The sequence below is a fragment of the Gallus gallus genome, chromosome 2 (assembly GCF_016699485.2).
Source record: "Gallus gallus isolate bGalGal1 chromosome 2, bGalGal1.mat.broiler.GRCg7b, whole genome shotgun sequence".
In the NCBI taxonomy this organism is placed as follows: domain Eukaryota; kingdom Metazoa; phylum Chordata; class Aves; order Galliformes; family Phasianidae; genus Gallus; species Gallus gallus.
This window is the reverse complement of record NC_052533.1, coordinates 112,650,179-112,676,273: the sequence shown is the minus strand read 5'-3', so window position 1 is coordinate 112,676,273 and position 26,095 is coordinate 112,650,179. Positions and strand designations below refer to the sequence as shown.

General features: G+C 39.7%; 1 protein-coding gene across 10 annotated transcripts in view; it reads right to left on the bottom strand.

Annotated features, from left to right (window-relative positions):
- The window catches only part of CHD7 (chromodomain helicase DNA binding protein 7), a 129,873-nt gene that overhangs the window by 32,129 nt on the left and 71,649 nt on the right, over nt 1-26,095 (bottom strand). For all 10 annotated transcript variants that reach the window (XM_046925604.1, XM_046925594.1, NM_001077586.4 and 7 more), the window contains 9 exons: nt 19,420-19,558; nt 16,786-16,923; nt 15,666-15,731; nt 9,988-10,043; nt 8,540-8,654; nt 6,751-6,834; nt 5,739-5,876; nt 5,521-5,642; nt 4,856-5,099 (listed from right to left, as the gene is read on the bottom strand). In XM_046925604.1, coding sequence (XP_046781560.1) covers nt 4,856-5,099; nt 5,521-5,642; nt 5,739-5,876; nt 6,751-6,834; nt 8,540-8,654; nt 9,988-10,043; nt 15,666-15,731; nt 16,786-16,923; nt 19,420-19,558 — 1,102 coding nt within the window. The remainder of the gene's footprint in view (nt 1-4,855; nt 5,100-5,520; nt 5,643-5,738; nt 5,877-6,750; nt 6,835-8,539; nt 8,655-9,987; nt 10,044-15,665; nt 15,732-16,785; nt 16,924-19,419; nt 19,559-26,095) is intronic.

The window sequence follows — 26,095 nt, the reverse complement described above, 5'->3', positions numbered from 1 at the left end:
TTTTTCTGATGGACATCAAGTTTCACCTACAATTACAGCAAGCAGCTCTGAAAAGAAGAAAAATGCTGAACTTATAAATATTTCCTCAATACTTCTGAGAACTTGTTTTAAGGAAAGTTCAACACTATGATTTATCTGATGCCTGGCATCTTCTTCAATAATTACTGTTAGTTAGAGGTCTTATCAGGACTAATATGTTTCAGAAAAACCTTGAACAATCTTCAGAAAAGATCACAACATGAACACTGTATTGATATTGTGTCATAATTCTTCCTAATCTTGGTCAAAGAAATACATAACCGGGTGTCTCAAGTGATACGTGGTCTGCACAGGACACCTGTTTCTGAAAAGACTGGCATCATACAAGTTCAAAGCCCATCCTGCTTTGAAAACTGAGTATGCTGTAGGTTGTAGATCCAATACATTTCAAGAGAAACAGATATTTTACAGTGAGATGGTCATCTTTCCTTTTGAAAATGTGCAAGTCCAAATTCTCCTATAAGTGACCCGTACATGATCCTCTGCAAGCTGCGGTGATTGGCTACAGACTCTTTGAAAGGACTGGAAACCTGGTATTCCTGACCTCAACATTATATCTGAGTATGCATATCAAGAGTACCTCAGAGGAAGAAATGATCTGTTCAACAGTGCTTTTCCATAGCATATTCCAGAAACATTTACCTTCTCAGGGGAAAAACAGTTGTAATCTAACAAACAGCAGATGAAGATACACCAAGTAGGCAACTTAGAATGCCAGAGAAGTGAAACACTGTGGTCTTTTCAAGAACCAAGCATAACTGCTAAGATATGAAAATGCAGCCTAGCAGATTCTTCCCAACTAGCAGGAAAGACTGCCACAGGCAACCTCATGACTGACAAACAGTGCACTACAAAAATCATCCTACGTGAAGCAATAAGAGGGACCCCAATTACATATTTAGAGCTCAAAGAGACAGCAAAATGCTGTATTGAAGTGAGTGATTATAACAGTCAACTAAATAGAAATTCCAAGAGCTTTAGATGGTGAATTTTACAGTTTGGGGCCTTGAAGACTTAGGATTCTTTTCCCAAGTAATTAGGATACTTTCCCAAGTAATGCTACTCCTGTTGCATTTGAGAAATGTAAATGTAGAAATTATCAGGCAGGTGACCTACAGCTTTTTCACAGATGACTTCTTAGACAACAAGGAAGTCAGTTTACCCTGTTTCAGTCTGGCATCCAAATGAAGTCCTCTGATGATGGAAACAGGAATTTCACACCAATTTACGCAGAGAACATATTCTTATGTCCTCTTAACAGGAAATAGTTTCCTGTTCTGCATGGAAAATTCTAGCATTAACTAAAGCAACAGAGGCAGCCCAGACGTGCAACAAGTAGATATAAATATAAAAGTCCTCTTATGTCTTGGTTGTATTACCTCTTAGAGGACACAAATAGAGAAGGATCAATGGCTATGAATAAAGATCACAACTACTAAAAAGATGCACATTCCACCAGAAGGAACACTAAAAGATTAACATGGACTTTTCTCACTAACCTTAGACTGCATGTTGATGAACGGAAGAACAGATGCAAGGAACATGCATATTTACTATTTATAGCAGTGAGGCATCTGGAAAAAAGTCTCACTCATTCCATAAAACACACTCTGACATCTTCGGTAAAAGACAGAGTGTCCCTGTAGGTGAAATATCACCTTACACTGCTGTCTACTAACCATAGCTCTGTAGCTTCTCAGCAAGGAAGACAACAATGCAGGCAAGAAAATACTCAGTTAAATCAACACCCACCAAGTCCAAAAGAAATAAATCACATAAGCTAGAAGAAGTTCTGAACATCAGTACCATGATTTCAGTTAAAATCAACCACGGACATGGTATCCTCTCTACACAAATGAGCCAAGTGCTTCTCTTCTTAGCCCTCATTACCCTGCAAAGCAAAATTCTCTCAAACGCACCTCAAACTCTACTGCAGGGCTCTGCCCTTAACTTTATTTGGCATACATAGTTTTCCTAATGTTACAACAGAACTTTCAACGGTAGGATACCACAGAACAGCAATTCCTTTTTTTGGTATTCCAACAAGGGACGGCCTCCAGTAGGATATGTCAGTTTTACTGATCAAGAATATCAGAATAGGCTTCTCTCCATAAGTGTCACAAACAGTAGAGCAGGAAGGGATATTAAGGAAGTATTTCTAGTCACATGATGTTCTTAGCATCAAAATCACACCACTGAAAAAAATTGTTATCAACAACTCTCAAGGTTTTCACAACATCTTGATTGGTTACTGGTGCTGATTCTGAAATCCAAACTACTGCAGATGGGGTAGGGGCTTCTCATGCATGCAGGTTTTTATTATTGCCCTTCGAACTCATTCAGATTTTCAAAACATTCAGCTGTCTTTTTGAAAATCTGCTCAGCTTGAGAGGCCCTCTTTTCACATTAAGACCTAAAAAGCCAAAGATGTCGATGTCTGAGTTGACGCATTTGGCAAAATGACCAGAAATGATACTGCCAAAGCCTGCCTGTCTCTCCTCTTCCCCCATCAAATGCCCACCGGTAGTGCCTTGGAGGATGCCAGACTGAGCACTTCATGTGGATTCCTTTTGTCAGGATGCAGAGAGACATTTTTCCCCTCATAATTCAGTTTCTGCATTGCATTTCACAGCTGATGGAGTCTTACAGAGAATGGAACACACAGTATTATTTCACGATACATCTAAGCTAACCGTCACCAAAAGGAAAAGTTTGTTTCTGCCTCATCCCCAACCACGGTAATTGTTTGACTCTCAACTTAAACCAGTTAGCAAAGCAAAGGTAGCAGAAACATTCATTTCTCTGTGTCACGAGTGCTTTGCCATTGTACTTGATATGGGGTCAAATGACCACCACGGTCACTGCAGGAAGAGTAAGTGCAACATGGAAAACATTTTGGCATAATAGAGACATCTATAATTGTATAAAACAATTTAAAAATGATATAAAATATCATATATTTGCTATGAAATATTTTTGGACAGATAAAATACAAAATAATTAATTTAAATTCACTTGTATATAATACATCTAGGTAAGAAGCTAAGTGTGATTATTATCCTCAACTTCAGGGAAGCAACTGCTATTGAAATTAATCATCTTTTACAAGAATGTATCTGATTTTGATTTGGAACTTTCTCTGATAAACTGCTGAAAGAGCCAAAACTGATCCAATTTCTGGTTCCTACGATTTACAGTGCTTCTCCACTAGACTTAAGTACCTGTTAGCCCTGGTGGCATGTCAAGTTGTACCACAGTTATTGTCTTCAAAATAGAAAACAGACCTTAGAGGAGCCAAGTAAAAACTATCTTGCAACAATCCTCACAGTTTTACTATAAAGATTTCAGTTTCTCAACACTTATTGAGGAAAAGACAAGAGAAGTGCTAGGCAGAACTCGACTACACACTACATTAAGAACAAACAGAAGAATGTTGTAAGATTTTTACTCTTAATAAAGATTTCTTTCCTCCCACACACTTTTCACTTGCCCTTTTAACTAATGCCTCGCAGTAAGAACTCATGTTCAACTGGTTGTGTGTCAAGACGCTAAAGGAGGCGCATTTGTCTTACACTCTTCTCAGGACAGAGCTCTCCCTACTATAATAATGAACTCTGTTCTCAGACCATAGATAACCCTATATTTAGCTACTCTGAATACTGTTAATTTGAATCCAGTAACACAGCTTACTCTGTATCCTTAACTGTCTTAATTATTTACCACTCTTGCCATCTTTGTGACATTTGAAAACTTCTTCAGTAATGATTTTATGTTTTCTTTCAAATCATTGTTAGAAGTGTTATATAGCTCATGGACAAGAGCCAATCCCCGAAGAACTACACTGAAAATGCAAATAATTTCTCATTTACAATTACATTGAAAAATATCAGTTAGCCAGTTTTAAATCCACTTAATGTGTGCCACATTGATTTTATATCATTCTAGTTTATTAATCAAAATATCTGGTGGCATAAAATCAAATCCTTTACAGAAAATCTAAATATATTAGTTCACCACTATCACTTTCTAAGTTCCGTTGGAAATAATACTCCATAATATTTCAAATAGGGTTGAACTCCCACTTTTTTTTTCTTAAGTGAGGAGACTTGTTTTGCAATACAATTCTATGAACGCACACTGTTTTCCCTCCAATCCTTTTTACTTGAGAACACTGAGCAAAGCCTTGTGTTTAAATGTAGAGAACTGCTGCTCTTCATAGCTTCAGTTTTTCAAATAATTTTCTGTTTTCACCCTCCCTTTTAAATTTGTTCTCCTTATATCATAAGGACTATTCAACAGGAATGTAGTAACAGATTCAAAGTACATCTGACTTATAAAATTTGATAAACAAACATCAACAAGCTTAATCTCTGCATGCTGGTCTTCTCCTGGAACGGTAGGCACAGATGGACTTCTAAGCTTAGTTTGGTTAAAGCAGTTTCTCCACTACAAATCTTTTCTGCCAGTTTTTCTCAAGAGTACAAAAGAATGAAACCCTTGCATATAACAATAAAAAATAAAACCTGAGTAAGTCATACTCCATCCCAGTAACTCTTAATCCAATTCTATTTCCAACTGATCTCCTGGCTGCTACTAAAATAATGTCTCTTCACACACATACTAATTGAAACCTACTACACCAGGTTTAGTACTACACAGAACCAAAAAAACCAAATTGATAGTTGTAACCGAAGATTAATGAGCTCCAGTAAGACATATATTAAAAAAAAAAAAAAAAAATCAAACAAACAGAAACAACAAAGTCAACCAAAAAGAAACTAACAAAACCCAGAATAACTGCACAAAGAGCTCTTACCTGTGGATCTTTGAAATACATTTCATACAACTGAATGGTCCGCCGGCTTGCTTGACTCCCATGATACACAACCACATTCAACTCTGTCCAGGTGCGGAACTCCCTTTCCCAGTTGGGAATTGTGGACAACGGTGCAATAACCAAGAAAGGACCATGGATTCCTTTCAAATATATCTCATAGAGAAACGTAATGGACTGGATAGTCTTTCCCAACCCCATTTCATCTGCTAAAATGCAGTTTCGTCTGAAAACAACAACAAAAAAAGTAGTCTTACATTAAAACATAGAAAAATCACTACATAAGTAGTTAAAGTGAACAAAACATTTCTAAAATGACAAACTTACATTGAAAGCACACCACAATCCTTTTTGATACAAATAAATACCAGAATTTGTGAAGCATTAAACAGGTACCTCCCAAGATGGGGAGAGGCAGTGTGGGTATACATGAATGCCACAGGAACCTAGCCAAAACATTTGTGCTTTATGCAATGTTATGTTACATCCCCATAAGTAGCTTATATACAATTTCTGCAGTAGAAAATGAAAGATGTAAATAATACTTAAATCCCGCTTTAGAAGGGTACTTTAAAAGGTTATAATTGCATATAAGCTAGAAAAGCTTTTCCAAAGTAAGATTCAGTAGTAAGCAGTATTTTACGTACGTGTTGTACCAATTGAAAAGAAGCCAGTTTACTCCCTCCAACTGGTATTCCCTGAGTTTGTTATTGTTTTTATACTCCCTGGAACTCTCCGATTTCTTCCAGTCATCGGCAGGAGGTCGCTCCTGTTTCAAATACAGCAAATCCCATTAGTGGTTTCTGAAAGACCACATTACTTTACTATTTTCAAATAAAACCCTCTATATGCAGCCAATTCTTACCACACGCTCCATTTCTGGCTCTCTAGACATCAGTTTCTCAAATTCTTCAATCTTAGCTTGGTCGATGTCTTGCTTGAGCTCCCAAGTGCTGTCTTCATAAGGAAGCGAACACCACTTCACCAGATAATGCGTTACAGGCTTCGTCAAGATGGAAAAGATAAGATCACAATAAAAAAAAACAATAGAAGTGGAACTTTTTTATTATTAAATAAACAGGAGATCTGAAAGCTAGGTAAAATTCAAAAAGCATTTCAAGACCTAAATGTCTGAACTAGCACAGAGGATAAGCAAACAGCAGGTTGATACCTTGACAAGTTAACAGTCATATTTGAGAGGAGGGAATTCAGGTTCACCACCAAAAGGAACATAACACTTTATTTGACATCACTCGCATTAAACTAACATTTTTACATTTTCAAAAAGCCAATCACTCAGAGATCAAGCAACCCAACAACCACCATTCACAGATCACCAGTAAAAAGACAATGACACTGTCAGTGAAGCTTTCTACTCTCTCAGGATCAAAAAGGAATCTCCCGGAAAAGAAAGCAATCTTGTTCTGCAGAATAGGTCTTATAAAGTAAGAAACAGTAATTTCAGGACCTCTTCTGCAACACCTAAACAATGTCTAAACAATTATTACATTGTTAACACCCATTTTGGCAGAGCTGTTGCAATTTTTATTTTGATTCTGTATTGCTTGCATGGACATCATATTCCTCGCTACGAATCAGGGTTGGTTTTCCCTCCCCCCTTCCTGTTTGTTGGTTCTGTAGTGTGTTGGGTAGTTTCATTCTGTTTTTAAATATAAGTAATGTAGAAGTTTGATTTTCCACTTAAACTCCTTTATTCTAGGGAAAATGCTACATTAGCCAACGTTTTTTCAAATGCTTTCACATTTATTGCAGAAATATAGAATGGTAGCTTCAAAACTGTTTATATATTCAAATTTATAAATACACTCTAAACACAACATCCATATGACCACAAATACACTAGAAGTTCTATTTACCTCCCCATTATCATCTGTGCTACGTGAAAAATCCAAGATTCGATCGATCTCCACATAATCTGGATTAAAAAGCTCATCATCAATCTGTTCAAGGAGACAAACAGAAAAATACATAAGATATCTTTATTAGTCCTTCCTGAGAGGAGAAATTATTATATATTTCACCAGGCAATAATATTTTGGGTCACGGTGACACAGAATTTATATTTGGCAAACTTCAACATGTTAATTGAAATGCTACAATTCAGCAAGATCATTCCCCGTGAGGGAATCAGACTTCTCAGACTTTGTTAACTGGGCTTCTTAATTACTGTGTGAAACCTTTTACTGTGAGAGAATGTTTAAGAATATTTTAAATGAAGTGTGAAATTACAATTCACTAATGAGCAATCGAAAAGGCTTATGGCATGCAATGCATTTAGCATTCTTGAAAACTACAGCTTGCAATAAAGAAATTAGAGCCTTGTACAATAAGTGCCTTTGGATTATTTTAACTACAGGAATTGTCTAACCACTTTATAAGGTTTCAGGATCGTTTCAAAAACAGAAAAAGCACTGCAGGTATGCATATATTGTCCAAAAATCACATTTTGTTATATTCTCTCTTATCCCTTCCAGAACTTATGGAGTTCACTACAGTATGGAAGTGCCATGTTTCATTCCACACTTTTAGGATCCCCTCCAATGAAAAAAAAAACAGACAAAAGGGGTAAAAACCATGCTCATTTTCATAGTTAGGAAAAAAAAAAACCAAGAAACAAAACAGGTTCCAAGTACTTACAATAATTTGTGACACACTTGGAAACATTTAAAAAAAATAGTTTACAAAGAAGCAATTGCAGGCTTCTACACTTAAAAAAGACGTTAAATCTCACAGTTATGTTGCTCAATATATTGTATTGACTTTTTTTTTTTAATTTTCATGTATTTATTGACTTCTTAAAAAAAGAATATCAGGAGTCTTGAGAGTCTATTTAATCTAGTTCCTCAGGCATTAGCATTATATGATGCTTTTAATTCCTCATAGTTGCCACCACACTTTATTATAATCTTAAAGCATTCTTCGGATGTTCTGATATAGTGTTGATAGATGCCCTATATTCTGCTCTAAAAGCATATCACATCAATTCCTCATCCCCCTAAATTCCTGCAAACTTTATAAGAATATATCAACCAGGCACACTTAATCAGAAACCTGAGGTGACTTTATGAAAGTTTTCCATTTCCAACTGACTTTGTTCAACTTGAACTATATAGTAACAACAAATACAAATAAATAAACAGAGTACCATATAAACCTGTTTTTTCCCCTAAAAAAAATGGTGTTTTACTGAAAGGTAAGCTTTCAGAAACAAACCAGCAGATTTGGTTGTTTATCAACAGGACCTCTGCCACATTATTGCTTATGGCTCTAAGTGAAATTAAATTGATGATAAAAAGCTTAGAATCCCTAGTGAGCAGCAGTCCATAACAGAGAAAAATGTGATGCATTTTTCTGGCATAATCAGCTCCCGACAAGAAAGATCTTGTAGTGATTCAGTAAGAGTCAAGCTTACAAGACGAACAACTAAGTGTTCACTTTAAGCAACAAATATATAGTAAAAAGTATCAAGTCAGAATGGATCACTTGAATTTCATAAACTTGCAAGACTTGGATCACTCGTGGTTGTATCTTGTATCAGAATAAATGCTGATAATATTACAATTGTCAAGTCTTCTGGTGGCATACAGAAAAATAATTCATTAAAATATTCCTTTATCATCTAAAGGAAACAAAAAATCATCATACTTCTGAAAGGAATTTGTTCTGGCCCTGTTTTGCCTTAAACCGCTTAATCTTCTGCTGAATTCTCTTGTCTTTGTCCAGCTCTTCCACAGATGCCCACTGACAATGAAGGTAAGAACTAGAAGACAAAACAGAAAATCTTAATCAAACCTGCACTGTATTGTCTCCTTTACTGGGAGTAATTTTATTTACTACTGGAGAAACAGATCGGTAAGGCAACTCCTACCCAAATAAAACATATATATATACCATGTGTATTTAGTGTTTCACAGTGAGATGACTTTTATGGAGCATCATCAAGTATAATTACTGCAAAAGATATATCATGTTTGTCACCATTTAATGTCATACTCTAGAAAACAGTGGGATATTTAAGTTAATAAGAATATGTAAAATTTTCAAATGCTAACACGCTTTACGCTACGTTTTTGGGAACAGCACTGTAATTAGAAATTGAGTGCTAGTCACTGAAGTTTCAGCATTTATAAAACAAAAACAAAAACCCTTGTAAGTGCAGTGCTGTAATATTTCATCTTTAAGAACAAACAGAGTTTCAACTAAGAAACAGCATCTCTCCTAAAATGACTGGTCCCATGCCATACATTTAGCTGTATAACTGTTGACAGACTAAGAAGTGTAAGACAACATAAAAAAAATGCAAAAGTAATAGCACTAACCAAAGCATAGTTAGGCTATTAAATATGCAATAATCAATATAGTGCAAAGGGTACAAAGGTAGTAGCTTATTTAAAGTGAAGACAACTATCTGCAACTACCTGCAGGAAACTCACTTCAAGTGCATTTCTGCCCTTTGGGTCAAAAAGTTGGTAAAATTAAACAAGATACGCTATTTTTCTTGAAGAAAAATGAGCTTATCCAGCCGTGAAATATTTTATATTAAATACTGATGGCACTGCAGTTTCAGAGCGCAGAAGTAAAACACTGTGCTCTTCTCATTCCTACCACACTCGTGTTATGGAGGGACAGCTACCTGCTGGAATTCTGGAAACCATCTCATTGTTATCATAGCAAGTCATTTTGTTGAACACAAATCTTGTTTTTGAGGCAATGTTATGGGTTATTTTTGATTAGTCTGCAGGCACATTAGAAGATTAAAACTCTATGGTTGCAGTTAGATCTATAGAGATAAGTGCGTGTGCTCATGAATCTGCATGTATAATTGGGCCTTAAATTAAAGTCTAATAGCAGAGCAATTTGACCTATGTATTTCATTTTGGAGAGAATACAAATTAAGGATACATTATCAGGCCCTGCCACCACCAACGCAAAGTACTTCCTCATTTAGTTGCCACTGGCCTGGGTTAAACATTAGTAATATTTAAAGTTGATTTAAAGTTGGATAGCGTTGTAGACAAATGCTATAATATAACCATTATGTGAGATTAAGTGAACTTAGAAGATATGAACCAAACCGGTAACGGGTTACTTACAAGTTTTTGTACTTTACATAGAACTCCTCTATTTCTACCTCCTCTCCATTCTCCATCTAGAAGAAAAGCATCGTTGAAATATGAATTGAAAGACTGAACAAGCTGATTTATTCATCCGTAACAGAAATGCAGAGTATGGTGCCTATGTACAGAGCAGCAGAGACGAGAGCTGGGGCAGGAAGGTGTAGGTGGGGGGAGGACACGGGTAAGGAGTTTCCTCCAGCAGCTTACCCAAGTACATACTGCACTGCTTACTACAACTTCCAAGACATGAATCATTTGAACTCCTCCCTAACCACATGCAGCTTCATTCACAACCTCACCCCAAATCTGGCTTTCTGCCAAACCCACAGTGTTAAGTAGAAGCCAAGTGTACCATTTTCTCAGGCAGCAGCCAATTAGCAACTGCACTCCTGAATGCCATATGTATTATTTTTGGCTGGCTCATGGCAACTCTACATTGTGGGTTTTGTAATGTTTTAAAAAAGAGTTTTAAAAGGGGTTTATTCCTCCATATAGTTAATAACTCCAAACAAGAAGCCATATAAAACTAAACCTTATACCTCTGCTAGAATTTTAGTGCATCGGTGTTCATGGCTTTAGTTTTACTCAATGGTGCAATTAAATTCACTCAGGCAAGATGTCTCACATACAGAGCAGCCAAATTAAATTAACACCCAAAAACTACATTTAAAGCAAGGTTAAAGTTGTGATATAAACCAGAAAAACCAAGGGCATTCAGTGCTAAGGGTTCAGACTACCTTTAACTCATCCCTAGTGCCAAAGTATTGCATAACATATGGCATGTAATTCAACAAAGTATTACTCCTGAACCTTGCCATAGGACAAACTAAGGACAGTGCACCAGGCACACGTTTAGAATTCAGTTTATGTCACAACATTAACGGTATGTTTGCTAATGAACTTTGGAACCATTTTTAAAGCAAAGAGGATTTTCTGTTTTACGTACTTCATCAGGGACAATACCAGCAACAGCAGCATCTGCAATATTGTGTGTAGCACAGATGAAAACACTGACCCCTGTATAAATCAATGTCCTCCATTTTATATCTATATATTCATATGATTAAAAGAGTAAAAAGATTACTCTAAAGCTAGAAAATTAGAATCTTTCAACATCTTTCTCAGAAGAAAAGTTGTTAGGTAGATAGTACTTCCACAGCAGCAGAATTAAAAAGCAACACTAGTAGCTGCATGAAACTCTGTTCTAAAGAAAAAGTTGAATCATTCCTAGTCTCTGGTTTATGGAGTATACATCAGTACAGGTTAGGGGATGACCTGCTGGAGAGAAGCTCTGCAGAGAAGGATCTGGGGGTCCTGGTGGACAACAGGTTGGCCATGAGCCAGCAGCGTGCTGCTCTTGTGGCCAAGAAGGCCAATGGTATCCTGAGGTGCATTAAAACATGAGTAGCCAGCAGGTCAAGGGAGGTTTTCCTCCCCTTCTACTCTGCCCTGGTGAGGCCACATTTAGACTACTGTGTCCAGTTCTCAGCTCCCCAGTTCAAAGACGACAGGAAATCTCCCAGAAGGAGTCTGGCAGAGGGCCACAAAGATGATACAGGGCCTGGAGCATCTCCCTTATGAAGAAAGGCTGAGTAATCTGAGTCTGTTCAGCTGGAGGAAAAGAAGACTGAGAGGAGATCTGACAAATCTTTATAAATATCTAAGGGAGGTGGGAGGTAAATGGATGAGGCCAGGCTCCTCTTGGTGGTGTGTAGTGATAGGACAAGGAGTAATGGCCTAAAACTTGAACACAGTAAATGCGTAAGAACTTCTTTACAGTAAGGGTGATGGAGCACTAGAACAGGTTGCCCAGAGAGGTTGTGGAGTCTCCTGTGGAGATACTCAAGATCTGTCTGGACACCGACCTGTGCAACCTATTGTAGGGTACTTGCTTTAGAAGGGGGGCTGGACTCAATGATCTCTTGAGGTCCCTTCCAACCCCTGCAATCCTGTGATTCTCTAAGTAATCCTTCTGTTTCAGGCTATCAAGGGACTTTATCATTTTAGGGCTTATGTCTGGTACAGTTTGCTTACATTCCTCTCTAGAGACCGTGGACACCAGCTTCCATGTAGGTCTCCCTGGACAAATGGAAGATGACAAACTATTCCTGGAGCTACTTTTTGATGTTCTTGAACCCTCTGCTGAAGGAGATAAATTAACAGGCGGGCAACTTTCAGTCACTTACATAGAAATTGTCAGAAGAAGGAATCTGAAGACCATAACTTTTAAAAATAAATAAAAGAGAGTATGCCTGACAAAGGTATTCATAATTAGAGGTCAAAACTGAAGAATAGAAAAAAGAGATCTCACTATTTGAATTCTATTCACTTCCTGAAGCAAAATTACTCTTTAAGAAGTCTTTCCTAATCTTAAGATACTACCTCTTTATTTTTTAAGCACAGTGTGGTCAAGTGTCTTTGATTAGTTTTAAATCAAAAACTTTGAGATGTATCAGTCTTATAGAGTCAATGTGGTTCAACACCTTTGCATAAAGATTTTGTATAAATCAATTTAACTCCTTTTTGCAGCATTTCAACCAAGTATGTTTTCTGTCACCTGCCAATGTCAGAACAATAATTTATGAGGAAAATCTTGATAAATCCTGTACATCTCATGAGTAGAATGTATTACTGTGTTGTTTAACAGACAATTACATAGACCACTTATTATACGTTCTATGAGTGTGCATCAAAGATTCCACTAAAGAAAAAGTATTTCAGAAAAAAAGAAATCCTTTAAAAATCTTATTCTGGTACTCAGGTTTCTAGCAAAAAAAAAAAATTCAAGTCAAGTTACAATCTCCAGCACTCGAGTAGAGTGTATTCATCCATCAGTACAGGATGAATGATGTAGAAGCTTATGTACTCTATGCTACCATTCAGTCCCCAGCACACATTTACATTAACCAGAGGGTGGTGACGCACTGGAACAGGTTGCCCAAGGAGGCTGTGGATGCCCCATCCCTGGAGGCATTCAAGGCCAGGCTGGATGTGGCTCTGGGCAGCCTGGTCTGGTGGTTGGTGACCCTGCACATAGCAGGGGGGTTGAAACTCGATGATCATTGTGGTCCTTTTCAACCCAGGCCATTCTATGATTCTGTGATCTAGGCAAAATTCTCACAAAAGTGATTATGCAGACAACCTAGAATAGCATATCAGATACGGGCAACACAGGATTCTCCAGTGATGACTGCCCAGGTGTGACCTAATTAATGATCTGATCCACAGTCTTTGCAGATAATTGAAGAAATAAATGATCACTTCCTTCAAGCAAATACAATTTTGCACTGCCTTTGCCAAGAAGTGATAGAGCAATACCTGCTAGAACAAAGGTTATTTGAGCAAGGCACTGAAGTGTAGAGACAAGTCAGAGCTTCAAAAAATACATAAATAAAGGACAGGAAGATCACCTGCTAGAAAAACAGCAGACAGCTGGCTGGATTTTAATCTAGCCAGTTTGTGGAATAGATGTAAGCAGTTGTACACAGTTCTCCCAGATATAATTTCTGTTGTGCATTGGTAGGCAGAAAGAGTAATTCAGATATGCAATACACAGGGTACAGTGCTCTGCAAACTCCACAGAACTTTCCTGAATATGTGTGATTGTACTGAATAGCACCTTTAGTTCAATCCAGGCCTTTTCAAAGCTAAGTATAAGAAATTCAAAGGGAGCTGAAGTTGGTTAAGAAGTGAATTACAGAAATGAAAGACTTGAACATACAAACTGTAGGCATCAGGACTGTGAGGGTTTAGAAAGAGAACATGTACTTAGCACTTTTGGCAAGGGTATTAACCAGAAATAAAAATTCCGTGTTAAGAACAACAAGGAAAAACATTGTCTGATGTACTTGAAATGTTCACAGAAGAAATTTGGCTGTAAGTATAGTTCTGTTTCTGATCTAGTAACCCCAAAACTAGACTAAGGCTATATTTCAGAAAAACCAGCATAATATTAAGAATACTGTTTCAAAAGCATATTCACTACCTAATGTCTTTACTCGAACTAAACAGCTTCATAACAACCTAATTCACTGAAAGGTTTCCCAGTGAAGCCTTCGCTCATGTTTATTTTATGTGCTGGTCCTGATCGCAGCAATTTTACTTTGATTAGTAATCTAACAACCAGCGTTTTGATGACGTTAGTAAGAGTGTAAAAGACCTTTAATAAAAGCACAGTTGGATACTTCAGATGTTAAATATTAACATCCTGAAATCCATTTTTTGGGGATAGAGAGGAGCATTGGGAGGAAGAGCAGGAAACAAGAGACACCCCTCAAACCTGCAAATACAATCCATAAAAAACATTAAAGAGCAGGCTCAAAATAGAGCTTGCCTCCAGCAGAGCTTGCAATCAAAGACACATAGGCAGCAGACCAACCACTTCCCACAAACTGCAGTAAAATACACACTCCCCATGAGTAATCACACCTTTATTTGCAGGAGAGAAGAAGAAGAGAAGAATAGTTGGTGAAAAACAGCTTCAAATGTAAAGACATTTATGAAAACATCACTTTCTCCTCTCCTCTCTAGTAGACCATCAGGACAAATAATTATTAGGTTTATTACTACGTGAAGTCGTATTTTGAAACTTTTTTCTTTTCAGATAAAAACTACAGCTTTAGACCTAAATAAATAACACAACAGAACAACAACCCTAGAGGTTTTGTGCCATACAAACTGTAGAATCAAACTCAACCAAAGCTAGTCATGACGTTGCATGAATTTATGTTGACAAAGCTATTAATGATGTTACGACAGTAGCAATAAAAGAAAAACAAATCAAAAACAAAAACCCACAATGAACATATCCATGGATAAGCACAACTTTCCTCATTAGATTTGGAAAATTAACTCTTTGAGAGAAATAAATATTTCTAGTTAACTAAGTTCAACAGGAGTTTTGCAGCTATCAGACAGATTTTTCTAACTGTAAGATGAGTGAGAGAATTACACAAAAGAGTCTGTAAAATATAATGCCTTTTTTAGGAAAAAGTTCTTGTCAACATCCTACTCGAAGTATAATAGTTTGGAAGTGCAAGGGCCAATCAAGTTCTAAAGTATATTAAGGGAAACTGCAGCAAAATAAGAACATAGCTGGCAACAGGGCAGAATTAGAAGAGAACCACACTTCACCAAGCAGAATGCTTTTTTCACTATCTCAGCATAGCAACAAGAAGCTCTCCGACCACCTCTATATATAACTTCCTAGATCACAAGTAAACTTGTATGGGCTGCTAAGCACATACAAAACCACCGTCAAAAGATGTAAAAATTACGGGCAAGGATTTTTCTTTACTACAACAAGGCAGAAAACCAGGATGTAAGAGAGGTCTCACTCCTCAGACTCCCCTAAAACATCACTCTGAAGCAAAAGACACCACAGATTCTGTCCAGGTATATAATATTTGGAAAAAAAAATCAAAATTCTCATTTGAAGAAATGCAAGAAAAGACTGGAGCACTGAACAAGCAGCATGTTTTGCACACGCCTATACAAAAGAAAGTTTAATGTTCTCTAAAAACGTTCTTAGGGAAGCTCCTGTATTCAAATATTTTTCAATTCAAAATATCCAAGCATTTTTTGAGAACTTAATAGAGGTTTTAGCAGAAACATGCTCAGCTTGTTTAAAAAATATGAAGAAGTTTCGTTTTTACCTTTTTCTTGACTGAGCGGCTACTCATGATTTTCTCCACAACAGGACCTTCAGCATCAGCAGACTCCTGCACCACAAATATTATACAAGTGTTATGGCTGTGCAAATAGTATTTTTAATTCTTTCTTCATTAGAAAGCTTCAAATGTTTTTTTCTCAACAAGAGTTTAATACAAAACATGCTTCTTTTTTTTCCCCTCTCAGCATGAGAACTGAGAAGATTCAGATGTATGTAATGCCATAATAAAAAATTGAAAGATACTTGTTGAAACATATTTTTAAGAGCTAATGGAACTCCAGCTTTCTTACAAAGGCTGACAGTACACACACAGATGAGTCCACCTCTCCTAAAATTATACATGCTTTCAGCACCATACAATCGAAATATTAGAAAACATTCAAGAACTCTGGGTTGGCTCTGTAGATGCCCACATGATAGCTATCAAAATTACATGTGATTCCCAGTATTACAACTGCAGGCAAACCTAGAAAATTCCCCTCCTGATAAAACACAATTAACAATGGAGATCACATACAGTATTTCATAAGGCTTAACAAATTGCCATATGAAATACCAAAGAACACGTCTACATTTTCCAATAGGTTATCAGTTAGTTAAGTGAAGAAGTACTCCGAAAAAGCAATACAAAACAATGAGATTGTTACAACAGTCGTTCCTACATTATTACCCCTCATCTTATTCAAACTATTTTATCCGTCATTTACATTGCACAGAGAATAAAGTGTACCCTGCTGGGTACTACAAGGCAGTAATTTCATAAAGGGGTTCTTATGGTGCCTAGCAGCAGGGGACAAGCTTGAGTGGTTTATTAAAGTCACAGAAGCCAGACCACTGAATTCAGAGAAGTAAATTCTGACTCCTAGCAGTCCAGGTTAGGTTTCCCCTAGGTAGAAGCCACTAATTTCAAAGAACTGTGTCAAAACGCATATCATCAGCTTGTAAACAAAGTCATGAATGAATATATTCCTTAAGAAGGTAAAAAGGCAATTCCCTCTGGCACGCTGTGCCAACCAGGGATTAATATCATTCAGAAAAAAGGCCCATATTTGAACCTTGAATTTTGCTGTTGCATCCACCTTTCCACTCCATTCAAATCTAACCTGTTGCTCTGACTGAGAAGTATTTGAAGGAGAGTCTCTTCCAGCAGCATCAGCATCATCCGCCTCCTCATCTGAAATCTTGAACTCCAAGTCTTCCGTATAACGTTTCCTCTTCACCTGCCTGCTGGAGCGTCGCTTCTAAGCAGAAAGTTAAAGTTAAAACCGTATCTCAAAACAATTCAAAAATCAGAAGCTGCTCCTCTCAATCCACGTGTACTAGGAACTTTCATAGATGGCCACTGTAGGAACCAAATGCCACCTTTCCACAGCACGGCTATAATGTTGCTAAGCAGTGACAACCCACTTTCATGGCCTTCCCATCTCTCCAGATTATCTTGTAGGGGAAACGCAGCAAAACATGATTTCCTCACTCCACTGACACAGCATTGTTCAGAAACGCATTCTGGAGCACAGCAGAGGAAAAGACCCAAAACTTTAATAGAGGAGAATGAGAAATCTGAACCACCCACAGACTGAAAACATAATTCATGTGTCTCCCATGCCCTCTACACCAGGGTGAGAGAAAATTTCAGAGAAGATGCAGAAAACAATCTGTAAAATACACAAGCACTCATTTGACAGAATTTGAAACATATCATTCAGTGTGAGTTATTTTCTGCAACAATAAAATTCAAGTTCCCGGACACTCTGCATCAGGTGATACACTTTCAAAAGCTGACAGCATTTGCTGTTGAAGGAAACTGTAAAGTCATCATTAAATATCTCAATGAGCTCACACAGATATTTTTAAAAAGATGCTGAATTTCAATTGATTAAATCTACTTTTATGAATTGATATATTGCTTATTTTTATATCTTCCTCAGCTCAACACACGTTGTCTCTGGTACGTGAAAGACTTACAGAGCTTGTTCAACAGACCTTTGCACTCAGGTCTCTAAATGTGCATAAATGAAGTGTAAAATTTATTTTTAGACACTTTCTAAGCACGAACATCTGAGGCACTTCACAAAATAGGAAACTGCCTTTAGCTGCAAATGAAATTTTTCAGCAGTGCCACCCCCTCTCAACAACTGCGATGCTATGTTAAAGGTAGAAGGCACAGCTTATAGGAGTTCCCATGAAACTGTAACGTAACATCAATATTTTTATAGCTGAAAATAGATGCTGCTTGACAAATACACACCCTCATTTCCATAATCACTGATGGGAAAATATCCATCTTCTTTTGGCTCAATAGGTAAGTCTTACCACTATTCTTGGTGCCAAAAGTCTTCTTATATTTCCCTAATGGAAAGCAAGCCTAAAATGTAATGGTAGACATCTCTCTGATGTTTGTCAGCTTGATTAACTTCCCATTTCTTCTGATATCCATGTGAGGCTTTGCAAATGTTATGCATCGTCAGAAATCGTGCATATGTTTACTTGCTTTGGATTATCCTTTACTCTTTAATTGATCTATATGTGAGAAGGCTTGACAACACAATGCAAAAAATGTGTATCATAACACAAAAGTAGATGTCTCTAAAGAGAGCAATGCATCACTTCCAGCATTATAAGATCTTTATAGGTGAATCAGTACCATGGAGTTTTAGTCAACTGCATATGAATGTCAGCATAACAAGTTTATTAATGCTAGCTGTTCTAGTATATACAGATATAAACCTTTATATAAACCTTCCTTCAGTTTACATGAAGAAGCATGGAGTTGGCAAAATATGCAGTGTGAGAAAAAAGTATTAAGAAAGCAAAATTGACAGAAATACATTAAATTTAAAAGGTATAAATTGTGTATGTGTTAGGACATCACTCTTAGCCAACATTTTTACCAGGTTAATTTGACTACTGATCACAGGCCTCAACAGCTCTCATAACTAGAAGCAAGAACTGTGAGCTGATATGCAATAGTCAAATGCAGTAGACTTCAGTAATATCAGCATGACAATTTAGGAGTGTCACACTTTCTCCATCACAATTTGCTTATACCCTTTAATAAGGGAATGATTATTTTTAATGCCTGCTCTGAGCACTGCCAGTAGAAGCAAGCCAGGAGCTGGCCACTTTTTAATATGACAAGCAGCAGGACACACAATAATTCTCATATGCACTTACTCCTATTCCAGATTTTCTTTATGTTAAAGGAAATTTAGAGAGAAATTAATAGGTGAGCAGTGCTGAAGAAAAACGAGCTGATAGCTGGCAGTTCTGAAGAAAGGCCTGTCATGAAGTGGTATAGTTACAAGCTTCCGACATGCAAATTTCCCTCATCCCGCTCTGTCACGTTTTATGCTTGATTTCTGAAGGTTTCCAAAGCCGACGCAAAGAAGAAACAAGATACTCATAAGAAAAAACCTCATAATGCCACATAAAGTCGACAGATCAGAAAATTCAGTGTCCTAACTGCAAGTAGTAATGGAAGAAAACATATGAAAGCTCAGCAGTGCCGTGCATACATCTAAGGATAACAAGACTGTAAAGCAAAATTATGAAAAACGACATTTGTTTTAGTAAACTATTCACCACAGTGACTTCTAGCTTTCACCTTCTTGGTATGTCATTCTAATCAACACAGTAAATACTTACATATCTCTATCTCCACAACGCAGACTGAAAGAACTATCATTTCATGCAACTCAATTGCCAAAGTCTACATTGAACTTGAGAGATAGCGTTACCTGAACTCCTGGATCATCTTCATCTTCAGGATGAGGTGAAGGTGGTGGAGTTTTATCCAAATCTGAGTTTTCAGAACCTTCCTTTCCCTTGTTAACCTTTTTCTTCGCAGCACTACTTTCTGAATCTGTTTTCTTGTTACTAGAACAAAGGTATTTTTAATCAGTATTTGTATTAAAAAGTAAGCAAAAAGCGCTTAACAGAACAGTTAATCAGCAAGATATTTATTTTCAGTGACTTTACTATTGTCAACTGCCTTGTCTTATAGAAGTATTTAAACATAACTGTAAAACCCAATGATGCATGAGCCACTGCTATATGTTTTCCTCTCCTTAACAGCAGAATAAGGCATCAGGCCTCCCATCAGCATCTTAGTGACAATGTCTTCAACAAGAAGCTAGAAATGAGAACAGTAAAGAGTTGCTCTGTGGAAAACCTGCACCTTCTGAAAACAGCACTGACACACATGGATACAAACAGGGTTACACTTGCACTTTTTTTTGCCACTCCCTACATCAACCAGGCAAGCGGAGCCAGAGGAAGTGGTACCACCACTGAGGGCAAGAATTCTGCACTTGAGCCTACAGTTCTAAGCAGTGGAACAGCACAAGAGATTTAGTGCCAGCCCTCAGGGCACGCATGGGGATTTGAGGCATGCAATGGCCGCATGTGGCAGCAGAGTGGGGTCTACACAGAGGATTCAAGGCACTTGGTCCAATAAGGCTTGTTGCCATCAGTTGCAGCTACCTGGACTGGCTAGCTCACCTTAACACTTCAACACAGGTTTTCTATCTTTGTTTCTCTGGTGAGGGGGGCAAAAAACTGATACTCAGCATCTGCAAGCTACATCCACTGCCGACAGAGAGAGGTTTAGAGTCCATTCCTGTCACCCTTTGTGAAAACATTCACCACTGGAAGAACTGGGATTATGTCTTTTTGACTGCATCACAACCTCGGGAAGCTCCAGGTGCCCATATCACAGCCCAGCTTTTAACACAGTGCCACCAAGCCAAGCAGTGAGGTGATCTCCAGCAACAGAGACGCAGCGTTTAGATGGCAAAGGGTAAGAAGTGATGCTGGAAGTTAAACATCACCAGCACGTTCAGTTCCAGAGGCTGGGTGGGTTTCTGCAGACCCTGCAGGCCTAGCACTGCCCTGACAGCTGCTGCTTGCAGAGCTGCTGACACATTTAAAGGAAAGCTGCTGGCGTCCAGTTGTGCACCCCTACCCGGTGACCGGGAAGTACCAACCCCAGACATTATTTCAGCCACTACAACACGGCTTCTCCTCCTCTCCTGTATCACTTCCACACCCTGGACACGCTCTACAGTTTGTTTCTCCTTCACACTGGTCAACCAGGGGCACGCTTTGGAGCTGTTATTTGAAGTTTCTGAATATAGTTTTACATACATACATGTGTTTGTGTGCATATGTGGGGAGGGTGGGGGGCGATTACAGGGCAGCGCAATTACAGGGCGCTGGAGCTTTCCTTTTAAGATGGAAACACCTCAAAATGTGACAGTTTTCTACCAAAAAAACCCGAAGGTTTGGAGGGGGGATGTGAGGAGAAGGGAGAAGTTTGACACCGCCGCCCGGAGCGGAGCCGTCAGCGCAGGGCACAGCCCGCAGCCCCTGCCTCCCGCGGCCGCCCGGCGCAGGCCGCACATGGCCGGGAGTCTCCCCTGCTACGCGGCTCCATTTCCAGCGTTTATTTCCGCTCTAACTGCCACAAATTACACAATGCTACAGCTGAAGCGGGGCCCCCGGCCTTTCATCTGCGCGCCGAGAGCGCTCGCATCGCCCTGGCAACCCGCGGCCACGTGACCAGCACCTGCTCCGCTGGCTGGCGGCCACCGACTGCAGCCATCTGCTTCTCTCAATCAGCGCCCAACGCTCCGACACCTGCGCGGCCGCGGGTTTTTTGGGTTGGGTTTTTTTGTTTTTGCCTTTTTTTTTGTTGTTGTTGTTGGTTTTGCTTGCTTTTTTTTTTTTTTTGTGTGTGTTCCCCTTTTATGAAATCACAGCCGCACCGCTTCCAAAAAAGAAAAAAAACCCAACAAAAAACCCAAACAAATGAAGAAAGTCACCCAAACACAACCTGACAAACCTCGCACCGAACTCGCCACGTTTCTCAGATGTGCTCAAACCGAAGGTGGGCCTGTCAGGGGGCTGGAGGGCCGCCAGGTTGAAGCGAGCTGACAGGCTGGTGCTTTTTGCAGGCGACCTCCATAAATCAGAGCGAAGCGCACAATTAAGTTCAGTGGTAGTTGCCGTGCCCCGGGTGCACCAGCCCCTATGAATAACAGGCTTAAAGCCTGGAAGAATAGAGCGGCCCAGGTTGGATACGACATCCTCCCGCGGCACGGCGGGGAACGCACACCGGCAGCGCTCGGCTGGCACAGCCCGGCACGGCTCAGACAAAGGCCCCGCCGCAGGCTGGAGCGCTCGGGCAGATCCACCCCGACAAAGATTGCTTTCTAATGCCTGTCAGACCTTCCCCCGCTCCTGGTGGCGGAGCCGAACGCCTTCCCGCGAGCATTCCGTGACCTATATATACCCACGGGTCGTGCCTCGGCAGACTGAGTCACACTCGTAAGGGAGCCGCGCACTAAGTCATCCGGACACCATTTCACATCGCCCCTGACAGACCGGCTAACAGCGCACACACACACACACACACACCACACACACACACCAGCCGCCAACTTGGGAGAACAAAGCCCAGCTCCGCTGAGAAATGTAAGCCCTGAACTCGGGAGAATTGCCGATGTTAAATACACAGCCACAGCTTCTGTCGTGAAAAGTAAGGAAGGTGAAAAAATAAAGCAGAGAAAAAGAGCGCTATCGCTGCAGGCGAGGCGAGGCTTCACCTGGCCAGCAGGATCTGCTCCTAACAGCCACACTGACTCGGCCCACCTCACCTCCCAGGGAGGGCACACAGTCCTGCCGTCCAGGGATGCTGTTTGGCTGGGCCGGAATTACCTTTCCACATCCAAATACAGGGGGTTGGAAAGCATTTTTTAGTGGCTTTAGCATTACCACTAGTCTGTGTCTCAGCGCCCTAGGGATGCACATTGATAGTACTTCGCAGATGTGGCACTGCGGACTGCAAACTATCATAGGTGCATTTAGACAACTATCTTAAATACGTGTTTTTGCACGACTGAAGGCATGATTTAACCAACTCCCACTAGAGACAAGTCTACAGACCCCAAACAACAACCCAAAATCTGGGAGAAACTGAGGAAGTATTTGCATCCACACAAAACACCGACACCTTCTGATAGTCCTTCTATTTGCAGTTAAGGCACACAGACATTTCAGATTAGATGTCTCACAACCGAGCTGTCCAGTACTGCTCTCTGCTTTTATCCTCTTATCCCCGAGGACCGCACAGCACACTGACCAAAGGGGATCAACGAGAAGAAAACCCGCAGAAGGTCAGATGGGAGAACACCACTAAGGAAAACAAGATCTGAAGAGGAAAACTTAAGTAGGATAACAGAGAAGAAAGCATGAATTACAACTTGAGAACGAGCGTACCAACTCCGACAAACTGCTTTGTGTCACTTAGTCAGCAGCCACCTACAGAGTAAGGTCAGACACCGGGATCTTAGAGGGCCGAACCATCTGACCCCAAAACACCCCAAAAAGCATGGGATGTTTCACAGGATTAAGAGGGAAGTAATTAACCCTTTTCTGTAATCTAAACATCCAAGGTAAGTCAGACACACTACTGATCCCTATTTTTCCATTTGGGAACACTATCCCCTGACAAATTCCTGACTAGAACCTGGATTAGAACGATGTTGCTCCACAGTGGATGTACAAAAAAACCACAAACCCTTAAACACTCCCAAAATGTTAGGACTGACGGACTTTCTTCACTATCTTACCTAACATTAAAACCCCCTTTATGTAATGCTTTCATGTGACAGAAGTAGGAAAAATAACAATGGGATGATAAGGTTTATTCCAGCTTGTCTGCTCTGCTGAATCATTAAAAAGTAAGCTTTGGTCATGGTGAAGCCCACAAGGCCTGTCTGCAGGGAAGACAAAGGTAACTATTTGGCAGCTGAGATAGTTCAAAAGAGAAATGAGGACAGGTGTGAAGAGGAACTGCCTCAGTGGACACGTGCATGGAAATCTTGCATTATTTCCTGTCCTTTCCCACAGGCAGCCCCTTCCTGCCTTTCGCAGAATGATCTGAGCTCTGGGGTGGAAACTACTAGCACCACCTAGGGACCTCTCTTCCTGTCCTCTGCCTCCCTAAGGTACTGCATCCTGCTGCTCACACCACTCCCCTTTGCAGCAGCCTATTCCCACTTCCGCAGCCAGAAGCCATCCCCTTTCCTCCACAACAAATAGCTTATTTGCACGCCAAAGTCAGTCAGTCTCCACCTCTCTCCTAAAGAGGTAGGTATGCTAGTGCTCTGTGAGCAGCAGCCTGCCGACCCACTCACCCTAACCTCCATCCCAGGCAGCTGCTGCGTGTGTGGGAAGGACAAGAGCTTCTCCTGCTGCAGGGAGGGGAGGAAGCAGATGAGAGAAGCCCTGCAAAGCACAGCATACTGTTTGGAGGAGATGGGAAAAGGGACAAGCTCCCACAAGGAGCTGCCTTCTGGCCCTTTCAAGTTGTTTCCTGCTTCTCCCACCTTAGTAGGTGGTCACTCTCTAGGGTTTCACAGGAAGCAGCAGGAGAGCTATCAGCTGTGCTGCAGCATGATCTTCTCAAACAGGTGCTCCACATCTTCTCCAGGGACAGGCCCAGAAGGAACAGACATCTGAGCCATGACTTTGCAGTTTAGACAGGGAAAGGCAAGTAGTGCTACTACCTACACCTCTGGAAATAACCTGCGTGCTTTGCACGTGCCTGAAGCTGGCTCGATAACATGAAAAGGCCACATAATACCCCGCACTGAGCAATTTAATGAAAACTCTCCATTGGTGATCTCAGGTATACCGACATTTTTCTTTTGATCTTTACTAGTTTGGTCTACAGAAGATTGGTTGTTCTTTTTTGTTTGTTTGCTTTAAACCAGCCACCGCTTTATTTGGCTTTCAGCGCTGGCAGGATTGGGCTCATAGCAACAAATTACTGTGATCTTTCTTTCCAAATCACCAACTAGACAGTACAACATAGTAGCCTCCGATTTTAGTGCCTTCTTTCTTTTTAAGATGTCATAGGACTCACAGTTCAAACAAGCATGCAATTAATCAGCTTCTTCCGTTTCTCCCATCTGACCTGTCCATCACATGAAGCTGCTTTTCAGTGAGGCAGGCTGCTCATTTTGTCACGACTTGCACCAAATATAGAAGAGACATGAAGGACAGAGTTTCTCTCCGTTTCTTGTTTGTTTAATGAAAGGATTATACAGTTAGTCAAAATTTAAACTGAAATGAGAGGCAGGGCTAAGTTATGAGCTGTAGTGAATTACAAAATGGTTGAGATGCAGCCTGTGTCAAATAGTTACCTGGGTCTTGTAACACACTCTGGCCAAAAGAAAAAATAATGCCCTTTCGTAAATACACATGTATGTCTGACTTTATTTATCTGAACTTTATAGGAGTGCAACTTTGTTCTTCTATACCGTAATCTACGTTAAGCTGCATGAATCTTATTCAGCTACTGTAGAGAGTTAGCACTGCTGAAATACTGCAGCTCAGACAATTAATCTTTTGGGCTGTTTCATTTAAAAATTTGATGCGATGATCTGTCACTTAGACTGACTCCCTGGTTGGTGATACTGCCAAAGCAAGCAAATCTCCTTTCACTGAGTGAAAATTCTACAAAAGCAGCACAGCATCCCAACACAGCATCAGAGTTCTTTGAAGAAGTTTAATACTGAAGCCGACAAAATGAGAACAACCTTGTTTTCCAAAGAGCAGCTGGTAAAAGCAAGACAAGTCCATTAAGTAAACTTTCTCAACACCTTTGAGCAAGCATAAGGAACAACACACGCTCTTCAGTGCTGCTCCAAACACATTTCTCTCACAGGTAAAACAACAGGGCTTAGAAAATAGCAGAATACTGTAGTCACCTAGCTACTCACGTACAGGAGTTATTGCATGGGAAAGAAGATAAAGCCTTTCTACAAACACAAATAAGAAAGCAGTGATTTGTTCCTTCAAAGGAAATACTGCTCCTTTAATCTGCACAGCATGTCCCAGGACTTAGAGAAGACATGCAAAGAGATGTGAAGATTGAGTGGAGAGGACAGACAAGTTCTGAGGTCTGATATCCAGCAGAGCCGTAGGAACCCAGGCATGTTTCTGAGCCACTCTTTCTAACCACTATTTATTAAACAAAGCTTCATTGCAGTCAGGTCCTTGTAAAAGTACACTAATTGAGTAGTCCTGCAGTAAATGTTTTTCTACTTCCTGGTGCAAAAAAATTGCTAGGAGATGCTCGATACCATGCAATAATATGGCCTGTTCAGTCTTTAAGTCTATGAATATCTGGAAACGGAGCACAAAGGTTATTTTAGCTGATACGGTATTTTGGTTTCAAAAACATACACTGAGAGAAACAGCTTGAAGCATTTTTTTTCCAAGCTGTGACTTACTCTGTATATAAAACCCATCCGCAGGACAGGCTGGAACACAGCCTATACAACTTCTGCAATAGGATAGGCTAATCAACTGTAATTTATTGACCAGCCCACAAAGCCAGTTCAG